The sequence below is a fragment of the Galeopterus variegatus genome, unplaced genomic scaffold (genome assembly GCF_000696425.1).
Source record: "Galeopterus variegatus unplaced genomic scaffold, G_variegatus-3.0.2 Scaffold7637, whole genome shotgun sequence".
Lineage (NCBI taxonomy): Eukaryota > Metazoa > Chordata > Mammalia > Dermoptera > Cynocephalidae > Galeopterus > Galeopterus variegatus.
This window is the reverse complement of record NW_007733748.1, coordinates 49,702-61,168: the sequence shown is the minus strand read 5'-3', so window position 1 is coordinate 61,168 and position 11,467 is coordinate 49,702. Positions and strand designations below refer to the sequence as shown.

Sequence of the window (11,467 nt, the reverse complement as noted above, 5' to 3'; positions counted from 1 at the left end):
CATCTCCTCCATCCTCCATCGCATGCCCACATCTGGAAGCCACTGATAGAATCTCTTCTCCATCAAGTCCAAAGTCCTCTTTTCTTATAGCTGGGGTTCACCATCCCCTTTAGCCCATCTGTTTGTCCTCTCTCCTCTCTCTGCTAATATTTCTCGTCTTTCCCACCTCCAAGCCTTTGTTTAAGTGGGTCCCCCCATTACCACCTTCTTTGCAAGTTGTGCTAAACCCTGAGTATCCTTCAGAGCTCCCTTAGTAAACACTTCTCTGAATTTCAACCCACATTCACTCACTCATGTATTCAGCACACATCTATTGAGCACCACTGTTGCTAACTGTCATGATGGGTGTTGGAATACCAAGATGGATACATTGCAGCCCCCATTCCTGTACAACCACCCCATATATTCCTTGAGGGGAGACTCCAGACAAAGGCCAAATCTGAGCTCTCAGTCTCACTGTGTGTCCTTGGACAAGTCACTACCCTCTTCTGGACCTCAGTTTACCCACCTGTAAAGTGGGAAGCATCAGCCAGACTGTCTCCGAGGTTCTACTCTTTCTGTGTTCCTATTTTACATATTCTCCACCTTCCCAAAGTGCTTAGGGCCATACTTGGCACACAGTAGGTACTCACATTCATTAATCTTTGGTTGGCTCTGGGTGACATAGGTTGCAGCTCAGGACAAAGGAGATTGGCCAGCCCGTGCCTCTCTGCCCCCAGCCTATGCCCTGGAGCTCTTGACCATCTTTGCCTGGGAGCAGGGCTGCAGGAAGGACCGTTTCAACATGGCCCAAGGCCTCCGGACCATCCTGAGGCTTGTCCAGCAGCATCAGCAGCTCTGTGTCTACTGGACGGTCAACTACAGCATTGAGGATCCAGCTCTGAGAACGCACCTCCTTGGTCAGCTTCGGAAACCCAGGTGCAGACCCATAACCCCCTTGTCTGCCTTCATCCTCTCTTCCTTCCCCACTGTCACCCTGGAGTCAGTGTACCCAGGAGTGGTGCAAGGTGGGGTTTGGGTCACTAATCCTGCCCCTCACTCTGCTTCTCTCTAGACTCTTTGAGAAAGCATGAACACAGGAGCCCCATAAGAAAGCATGGCCAGTTTTATTAGCATGATAAAACACCATTTCTCACATTAAGGGCCACCCAACAGTTTTCTGACCAAAGCAGCCAGTTGAGGCTCCTCTAGCACTTGAGTGATACTGGGCCACCCCTGAAGTCCTGACACTCTTCCCAGCCCTCAGGCTCCCACCCAGTCCCTCCCACCCACCTGCTCCTTCCCTGACTCCCACCTTCCCACCTGCTCTGCCCCCAGGCCTCTGGTCCTGGACCCTGCCGACCCCACCTGGAATGTGGGCCAGGGAAACTGGGAGCTGTTGGCCCAGGAAGCAGCAGACCTAGAGACACAGGCCTGCTTTATGGGTAAAGATGGGATGACTGTGGAGCCCTGGTATGTGATGGTAAGAGGCCCTCTCCCAGGTCCCCTTAACCTGCCAGTGCACACATCCCCAGCTGCTATGACTGTTGGCTGATGATGGCTCACAGCTGCCCCCTTCTCTGGAGACTTGCCCTCCACTTGATGCACAGGTTGCAACGTCCCAGCCAGTGCCTGAGTGACACATGGGTGCAAAAGGCCCACCCTCATCTCAAGGCAGGATCAACTCTGTGATGCAATTCATGCTCCAGAGCTCCCCATGGGATCAGACAGAAGCACGTCTCCAGCCGATCCCCTAGTCTTGCTGAGCTCCCTCCCCCACCATGTCTACTACTGTCATTCCCCTTCTGCAAACACTGCGCCAGTTAATCATGTGCACAAAAATTCCCATCATAGGCTCTGCTTCCAGAGAACCTGACCTAAGACATAAGCCATTTGCAGCTCCCCAAGAGATATGATTTTATCACATTTGCTTTTTGGCAGCCAGGTCTCATAATCAGTGCTTAACACTCAAGACAATCCAGGGAGACATAGGCCTCTTTACTGCAACCATTTAAAGATGGGGAAGCTGAGGCTGTGCATTGGTGGTGGAACCAGAACTCGAACACAGGGCCCTCTGATGCTACCTCAGGACCAGCCAACCAGCTGAGAATGAAAGGGGGACATGGGAGATAGTGGGAGCCTTGTCCTCAGAGGACATCAAGCTACAGGGCTTGGGTGTTCCTTGGGAGTCTTGTCTTGAGCTACCCCACCTGCATTCTCTCTGCAGCCAGCTCTCCTTTACCAGACCCCAGCTGGGGACCTAGACAAGTTCATCTGTGACTTTCTCCAGCCCAACCGCCAGTTCCTGGCTCAGGTGAACAAGGCTGTCGACACCATCTGCTCATTCCTTAGGGAAAACTGCTTTCGGAATTCTCCTATCAAAGTGCTCAAGGTGGTCAAGGTGAGTCCCCAGACAGCTGTAGGCAAGGAAGTCCCGCAGGCTTGTGATCCCTCCCAGGGCAGGGCCAGGCCTGACCCACTTCTGTAGCCCTTGCAGCAAGCAGCACAAGGCCAGGCATAGAGAAGAAGCCAAAATGTGGTCATGAGTAAATGGCAGTGGGAAAGCCTCGATGTGTCCAACAAGTCTCCTTTGGTTGCTAGTGACACCCAACTCAAAAGAAGCAACAAAAGGAAAGGATGCTGGGGGTGTACAAAATGTCACATTGTCCACTGCACTAGACACAACCTCAACCCACAATTGGAGAGATGCAGGTGAGACCCAGGTCAGCTCCAGAAAGAGTGTTAGCATAGTCAGCCAGTGAAAAGTCCCAGGACTGCTGATTTGCTGTGTGACCACAGGCAATTATATTCCCCTCTCTGATCCCTGCCTTCCTCATCCATAACACTTGAGGAGGGTGGCTTGGTTCACTGGTTCTCAACCCTGGCTTCACTGGCTCCACCCTGGAATCACAAAGGTCTTTAAAATATATACAGACGCTCAAGCCCTATCCCAGGCAAAATTAAATCACAGTCTAGGGAGATAGGAGCCAGCCATCTGTCATTTTTAAAGGTTTCTCAGGTGCAGACAAAAAGAAAGAAAAAAACCACCACCAACAACAAAAACCTCTCAACTCCCCCCCCAAAACATGATGGAATGAGAAATTTTGCATTTGTTGAAAGGTTAAAACTTTCCTCTTGCACACTTCTTTTTCTTACAACCATGTCATATGAAAGATGTAAGACAGAGAGGTTATTTGACTTGCTTAGAGTCATACAGTGGGTTTCTAACCCAGAACACAGAGCCCACAGGCAGGAGGACGTCAAACAGTACTCCAAGGGTCAAGCCCCCTGCCGTATCCTCCCCAGGGCGGTTCTTCAGCCAAAGGCACAGCTCTGCGTGGCCGCTCAGATGCTGACCTAGTGGTGTTCCTCAGCTGCTTCAGCCAGTTCACTGAGCAGGGGAATAAGAGGGCCGAGATCATCTCAGAGATCCGAGCCCAGCTGGAGGCGTGTCAGCGGGAGCAGCAGTTNACAAAGGTCTTTAAAATATATACAGACGCTCAAGCCCTATCCCAGGCAAAATTAAATCACAATCTAGGGAGATAGGAGCCAGCCATCTGTCATTTTTAAAGGTTTCCAGGTGCAGACAAAAAGAAAGAAAAAAAAACCACCACCAACAACAAAAACCTCTCAACTCCCCCCCCAAAACATGATGGAATGAGAAATTTTGCATTTGTTGAAAGGTTAAAACTTTCCTCTTGCACACTTTTTCTTACAACCATGTCATATGAAAGATGTAAGACAGAGAGGTTATTTGACTTGCTTAGAGTCATACAGTGGGTTTCTAACCCTGAACGCAGAGCCCACAGGCAAGAGGACATCAAACAGTACTCCAAGGGTCAAGCCACCTGCCATATCCTCCCCAGGGCGGTTCTTCAGCCAAAGGCACAGCCCTGCGTGGCCGCTCAGATGCCGACCTAGTGGTGTTCCTCAGCTGCTTCAGCCAGTTCACTGAGCAGGGGAATAAGCGGGCCGAGATCATCTCAGAGATCCGAGCCCAGCTGGAGGCGTGTCAGCGGGAGCAGCAGTTCGAGGTGAAGTTTGAGATCTCCAAATGGGATAATCCTCGTGTGCTGAGCTTCTCACTGAAATCCCAGACAATGCTGGACCAGAGTGTGGACTTTGACGTGCTGCCAGCCTTTGATGCCCTAGGTGAGGTGCCCAGCCATAGGCCTGAGAAGGGGAAGAGCAGAGTCAGGGCCGCCATGGACAGTTGTAGAGGTTGTGCGGTGCACAGCCAGGCTACACCTGTTCACACTGCAGGCATTGTAGATGTGTGTGTTTATCACAATGTTCCTGCAAAGTGTCTAGAGAAAAGCGTGCCTTTTCGTAATTTGCACAAAGATGCTACATAGGCTATAACAGTGGTCAAGCTGGGTTCTAGTCCCGGCAATTCTACTAATATGCTGAGTCACCTTGAGCAAGGGATTTTCCCACCCTGAGCCCCAGGGTCTTCATCTGACAGTGAGGACATTTCTGAAGTGTCTCAGCACATCCCCAGCTTTGAGTATTTGTGTGCCACCTTCTCCACCTGCCACAGATCCGTTTATTCAGGTCATTCAGTAAATGCACCTACTGTATACCTGCTACTCTTCCAGGCACCAAGGATAAAGCCCTGAACAAAACAGACACAAATATCTTCATATCTCTTCTGTTCTGAGTGTGGACAGGAGAGTTTGCAGAGTGAGAAAATCCCTTACCTACTGTATACCTGCTACTCTTCCAGGCACCAAGGATAAAGCCCTGAACAAAACAGACACGAATATCTTCATATCTCTTCTGTTCTGAGTGTGGACAGGAGAGTTTGCAGAGTGAGAAAATCCCTTGTATCTGAATTTATTTGGTTCCTGAGTTTTGGAGAACAAGTAGCAAGGGAGAGATTTATGCAGAAATTGATCTGGATCTATTCAGTTCATCAGTTCAGAGAGCAAGAATTTGGATATTAAGGAATGCCTTTAAGTGCAATGAAACCAGAATGGTGATGTTAACCCCTTGCCATATACAGTTCTGTTACCCACAGGAGGCTTTAAGATTCAGTTTGCTGTGTGTGTGTGTGTGTGTGTGTGTGCGTGTGTGTGTGTTAGAGAGATGAGTAAGTATTAGAGAGGCATTAAAGACATGTTAGCATCCGTTAAAGACATGTTGAGACTTTCTCCATGATGGGTAGGCAAGTGGTTTGAAAGAGGGCAGAAAAAGGAATACAGCTCTCACCAGGGATTTAATGCTGAGTCATGCCACATCTGTGTTCCACCTAGAAACACCCTGTAGCCTCTCATGGGTCCTAGGCCACCCTTAGAGAAATGCCCAAGTGGGAGATCTCAGAAGTCCATTCTAAGTTGGCCCCCTGGGACTCTCCCTCTTCAGGTCAGCTGGTCTCCGGCTCCAGGCCCAGCTCTCAAGTCTACGTCGACCTCATCCACAGCTACAACAATGCGGGCGAGTACTCCACCTGCTTCACTGAGCTGCAGCGGGACTTCATCATCTCTCGTCCCACCAAACTGAAGAGTCTGATCCGACTGGTGAAGCACTGGTACCAGCAGGTTTGACACAGGGACAGGCCATCCCCCAGCCGCCCTGTGCTCTGCCTCCAGGGCACTTTCCCAGCCTAGCCAGGTCCCTGCGTGGGTGGAGCAGAAAGGAGAATACACCCTAGCTCTGGGACCTTAGGTTTCTTACCTGTAAAGTGTGAGTGACATAACCATGTCACAGGATTTGATGGACTAATGCATGGCAAGGCATCTGGCATATGTAGGTGCTGAATAAAAGTTTGGGAGTCAGTTCCTGCACCTCACCATTGCCAATATGGACCAACACATCTTTCTCCTTGTTCCCCAGTGCAACATGATGCCCAAGGGGAAAGGCTCCCTGCCCCCCCAGCACGGGCTGGAACTCCTGACAGTGTACGCCTGGGAGCAGGGCGGGCGGGACCCCCAGTTCAACATGGCCGAGGGCTTCCGCACCGTCCTGGAACTGGTCACCCAGTATCGCCAGCTCCGCATCTACTGGACCATCAACTACAATGCTGAGGACAAGACTATTGGAGACTTCCTGAAACTACAGCTTCAGAAGCCCAGGTTGCAGTCCTCCCCCAATATCCCAGAGACTCAGTCTCGGGACCACTCACTCTCTCCCCACCTCCTAGGGCACAGAGCGGGAGGACCTTCATTCTAGAATCGAGTTCCTTTCTAGAAGTGACATTCTTAGCATCTAAGGGACAAACAGTCAGTTTCCTGGTCACCTGTGAATAGGGTTGTGGGGTAAATGCAAGACTCCAACTTAAATTTAGTTCCAGATAAATGATGAATAACTTTTTATGTCCCATGTAATATTTGGAACATTATGCTTAAAAGATGTATTCATTATTTATCTGAAATTCAAATTTAACTGGGCATTTTGTATTTGTATTTGTTAAATCTGGCAACCCTACCTGTGAACCCATTAGATAACATAAGCATGTCTCTTTCTTTGGGATTTTGCCTACCTCTGAAATGGGTGCAGAGGTAACAGAGATACTTTCACAAACTTATGATGCCAGTGGGCAGTGACCGCTTAGAGTGATGTGTTGAAGAAGATTCTGAGGTTGTGATTTGGCTCAGCTGAACAGAGTAGCCTCATCAGTTAGTGGCATCTACCACGGATGCAGGATCCAGTGCTGTGACTGATTAACAATGCCTGCTTTACTGTAGAAGGGGTAAGCGGTAGCACTGTGATTGATTAGTAATGTCTGCCTGGGTGCAGAATGGAAAAGTGGCCCATACAAAGCTTATTTTCTATCCCTGCCCTGAGTGTGTGCCTGGAGCTCTGAGAAGTCTCTGAGCCCTGCCCCTGGTCTCTGCATTGTGTTGGGTGAGGGAACAGAATAGTCCAATCAATGCCACAGGTGGGAACCTAGACATTGCCAGAAATAAGACTGACCTTGGATGGGAATTGCAGGCCCATCATCCTGGATCCAGCTGACCCAACGGGCAACCTGGGCCACAATGCCCGCTGGGACCTGCTAGCCAAGGAAGCTGCAGCCTGCATATCTGCCCTGTGCTGCCTGGGCAGGGATGGCACCCCCATCCAGCCGTGGCCAGTGAAGGTGAGAGATCTGTGATGCTGAAGGGAGCACCCTTTGTTGGGGTGGGGACAGCATGGTCAAGGGAAGGGCACGACTCCTCCCAAAAGAGCAGGATCCAGTCATGGCCCCAGGTGTGCCCCTGTTCCTCCATTTCCTGTCTGGTCTCAGCTTCTGTAGGAAGGTTGGGGGTAAACAACATCTTCTGTGACACTCCCCACAGGCTGCTGTGTGAAGCCCAGGAAATCAGCGGTCCTACAGGATGGGTGCCAGCCCTCAGAGTCCCCTGCCAGATGAGCCTCTGTGTGTGTGTGTGTGTGTGTCCAGTGAATCCACTCTCCTCCTCAGTCCAGCCTCCATCTGATCTCCCTGCCTCACTGCTCTCTCCCCCTTCCTCCTGCTGCCCACTCTGCTTACCCAGCCTGATTGCTCTTCATTAAACACCACCTTGTATCAGCACCCAGCTCACACACTCCTCTGCCTCCCATAACTCGTGCCCTGGGGTCCAGATGCCATGGTTTGGCACCAGCCTGCGTTTCCAGCTTCTCCATCCAACATTCCCCTCCCCCACTGTGACTCTATCCTCCTACCACTACTGCTGCCTCCTGCACGTTTCCCACCCCTGCAAAGAATGCTTCCTCCTCCCTGACTCCTCTCTGCCCATCCTAATCAGCTCTCATCCTGCCTCCTGCTGCAACACATCCCACCACACGTGCTCTAGGCCACCCCCTTGAATGCCTCTAGAATTAGGGGAGTTGTCAGATGGTGGAACCAGGGCAGCACAGGTGTGTGGGACATGAGAAGTCATAGTCATCTGGCTGGACAGAGAAGGGATCTTGCTGATCCGAGCAGGGACATATTTTATTCTAGTCCCTCAGTCTTTGACAATGGCCACCCTGGTATTGTCATATTGGCCCCACTGTGACTTTTGGGGGCTTCCTGATATAGCCACACCCTCGGATAGAAGGACTTGACCTCATAAAGAGATCGATTCTCCATAAGTTGATTTATACATTTGATGATTTTCCCAGAAATACCTACACATACTTTACTTTGGAACCAGGCAAGTTGATACTAAAGTTCTTATGGAAAAATACACAAGAATAGCTAAGAAAAGTCAGAAAATGAAGAGTCCTGAGGAGGGACTAGTCTTAGCCAACATTAAAAAATACTATGAAACCTCTAGTGTTTAAACAGCATGGTAGTGACATATAAATGAACAGACCAGAGAAACTGGGTGGCTATTTCCATGATTCTGGAAAAAAAAAATAATAAAAAGGTAAATGTGATCCATCAGCAGTTGAAAGCTAAGCAGAGAGACAGAGGGCCTCCGTGGTAGCACATGAAAATGCTCACATCTCCTGCAGCCAGAAAGCAGAGAAAAGTAAAGACTGAGTCCCGAATTGAACTTAAGAGATGCAGGGCTCCAAAGAAAGTGTTGTGGTTTTTTAAAATTTGTAATTTAATTTTATTTTTAATTTTAAAAGTTTTTATTGAGATGTAATTCACATACCATAAATCTTACCACTTTAAAGTGAACAATTCAGTGATTTTAGTATATTCACAGGTTTGTACTTGGCATACTTACAAGTTATATTTAGTATATTCACAAGGTGAGCCATATCACAGATGCATTCATCACACTAATTCTAGAGCATTTTCACCACCCCAAGAGGAAACCTGAAACTCAGCAGTCAATCCCCACTCCTCCAACTCATTGTTCCCCTAATTCCTGTAAACCACTGATCTGCTTTGTGTATCTATTATGAACATTTCTTATAAATGGCATCATGTAACACGTGACCTCCTGTGTCTGGCTTTTTTCACTTAATATAATGTTTTCAAGGTTTATTGAAGGGTTTATAGCATGTATCAGTGCTTCATTCCTTTTTTCTACCAAATAACATTCCATTGTATGGCAAGATCCCATTCGTTTATCCATTCATCCATAGATGGGCATTTGAACTGTTTCCACTTTTTGGCTGTTATGAATAATGTTGCTATGAACATTCACATATGAGATTTTGTGTAGAAATTTATTTTCATTTATCTTAGGTAAATACACCATATTGGCCAGGATTCTCCAGAGACACTGAACCAATAGGATATATTTAAATATATGGAAAAAGATTTATTATGAGGGATTGGTTCAGGTGATTATGGAGGCTGAGAAGTTCCATGATCTGCTCTCTACAAGCTGGAGACCCAGGAAAGCCGGTGGTGTCATTCAGTGCAAGTCCGAAGGCCTGAGAACTGGGGAACTGATAGTATAAGTACCGGTCCAAGTCTGAAGGCCCAAGAACCAGGAGCATCAGTGTCCAAGGGCAGGAGAAGATCAATTTCCCAGCTCAAGCAGAGAGAGTGAATTCATCCTTCCTTAACTATTTCATTCTATACCATTTCATTCATTCATTTCAGGCCCTAAAAAGATTAAATGATGACTGCCTGCACTGGTGAGAGTGATCTTGTTTATTCGGTCTACTGATTCAAATGCTAATCTCTTCTAGAAACACCCTCACCAACACACCTAGAAATAATGTTTTACCAGCTATCTGGGTATCCCTTAGTCCAGTCTAGTAGACACATAAAATCCACACTCACACAGACCTAGGAATGGAATTGCTGAGTCTTATGGTAACACTATGGGTAACTATCTGAGGAACTGCGAGACTGTTCTCCACAGCAGCTGCACCATTTACACACACCCACCCCCAGCAACAAGGAAAGTTCCAGTTTTTCCATGTCCTTGCCAACACTTGTCCATCATTTTGATTGTAGCCATCCTAGTAGGTGTAAAAGAAAGTTACGCACTGTCAAAATTCTCAGGTCTGCTACATGAGGTCAGAACCCTGCATAAGAAAGAATAGGACCCTGACACATAGAGTGGGGACATAAGCGTGCCCCTGAGAATTTTGAATCCCAGATTCCCCTGAACCCTAAGAGCTGTAGACCTGTCCACTCCTCCATATTAAGATCTAGCACCTCTCTCGTTTGGAAAACTTGCAGAGGCTTCTCATCCACAAGATATATGTCCCTGTTGTGAGGTTGCTCACACAGAGGAATCCAAGATCAACATTGGTATTACAGCTCTTTATTAGTTAACAGCTCTTTTTGGTGTTTCAGCTCTTTTTGTTGTTACAGCACTTTATTGCTTGTAAGCAAGGAGAGCATGAGCATCAGGCTAGTGTCTCCCTGAATGAAGGAAAGGGGCAGCCTTATATAACCAAAACTTCCTGCCCAAGTTCTCATTTAGGTCCTCTTATGCAAATGAGGGATGCAAGCCTGTTAATTGGGATTGGTTGGCTATGAGACATAGCTCATTGGTCAGTTCTGGAGCCAAATTTGCATTTGGCCCTTAGGGCAGTGCGAAACCACTGTTACCTTTCATTAGCACACGGGTGCAGGAAGCAAGCTAGGTTACAGAAGCTAAAGTTTGCAATTAAGACAGCCAAGCGTAAAATTTCTAAAACAGTTTCTCCCGTGGAAGGGATCAGGTTTAACAATCAGAAAATGCTCAGGGTTCCCTGCTTCATCCCCCAGGACCTGCGCCCACATCTCCTCCTGCCCACTAGGCCTGTGACTAGGTTCAAGTTCCAGCATGATCCAGCTGGGGACATGCTGGGCCTGATAAGGAAGGAAAGGACCTACATCCCAAAGTAGCCAGAGGACCCAGCCAGTGTGTCCCAGCAGAAGTCGGGTAAGTATGTGTGGGAGTGGACGTTGAGGGGGCTTGATCAAGGCGGCTGCAGTGTAAGACCAGATAAGGGAGAGTTTATTAATTTGGAAGTCCCTTTTGGGAATTCAGGACTTCATACCCTGGCAAGTACTTGAGGAGAAGGTGCAAACTTGCTGCTAGGAAGGCTCCTAGAAGTGACAGCCCACATTAAGTGAGATCAGCTCTGAGCGCAGGAGTTGCATGTCTGTTTCTCTCTGGTCTGTGCACTCTGGGGCCTGTCTTTGCCCTTGCTGGGGGGTGGTCAGTGCCTCGTGAGGCACTGCTGGAGTTCACATGTGTGCTGAGGAATCGGGCACACAGAGGTTCCCAACCCACTGACCACACGGGGACCTGTGTTTACCCAGAGGCAGAATCAAAACCTGAGTCCCGCAGGGCCCCTGTCCTGCTGTGTGTCCCTGAGCAATTCAGTTTTCCCTCTCTGAGTCTCTGTCTCCTTTTTTTTTTTATTCTTACAAATTGTACTTATTCTTCATGCCCCTTGTCCAATCTCTCCCTATCCCCCTCTCCCTCGCCACTCCCACCACTGATAATCCTAGATTTCTTCTCTCCTTCTGAGAGAGTAATGGTTACACTGTTGATCTGTTGCCTAGATGATCTGTCCAATGCTGAGAGGTGTGATCAGGTCCCCCAATATTATCACAGAGCAGATGCTTCTTCTGTCACTCTGGAATGGGCTTTGTGGAGAGAGACATCCT

The 11,467-nt window shown here is 48.4% G+C and overlaps 1 protein-coding gene across 1 annotated transcript in view; it reads left to right on the top strand.

Annotated features, from left to right (window-relative positions):
* OAS3 (2'-5'-oligoadenylate synthetase 3, 100kDa) overlaps positions 1-8,839 on the top strand; it is a 26,811-nt gene extending 17,972 nt beyond the window's left edge. Inside the window, exons 11-17 of the mRNA XM_008592177.1 lie at positions 1,318-1,462; positions 2,207-2,380; positions 3,846-4,131; positions 5,344-5,519; positions 5,815-6,053; positions 6,913-7,060; positions 7,260-8,839. Of these exons, the coding sequence (XP_008590399.1) occupies positions 1,318-1,462; positions 2,207-2,380; positions 3,846-4,131; positions 5,344-5,519; positions 5,815-6,053; positions 6,913-7,060; positions 7,260-7,271 (1,180 nt within the window). The 3' untranslated portion in view covers positions 7,272-8,839. The remainder of the gene's footprint in view (positions 1-1,317; positions 1,463-2,206; positions 2,381-3,845; positions 4,132-5,343; positions 5,520-5,814; positions 6,054-6,912; positions 7,061-7,259) is intronic.
* Positions 8,840-11,467: the final 2,628 nt, after the last annotated feature.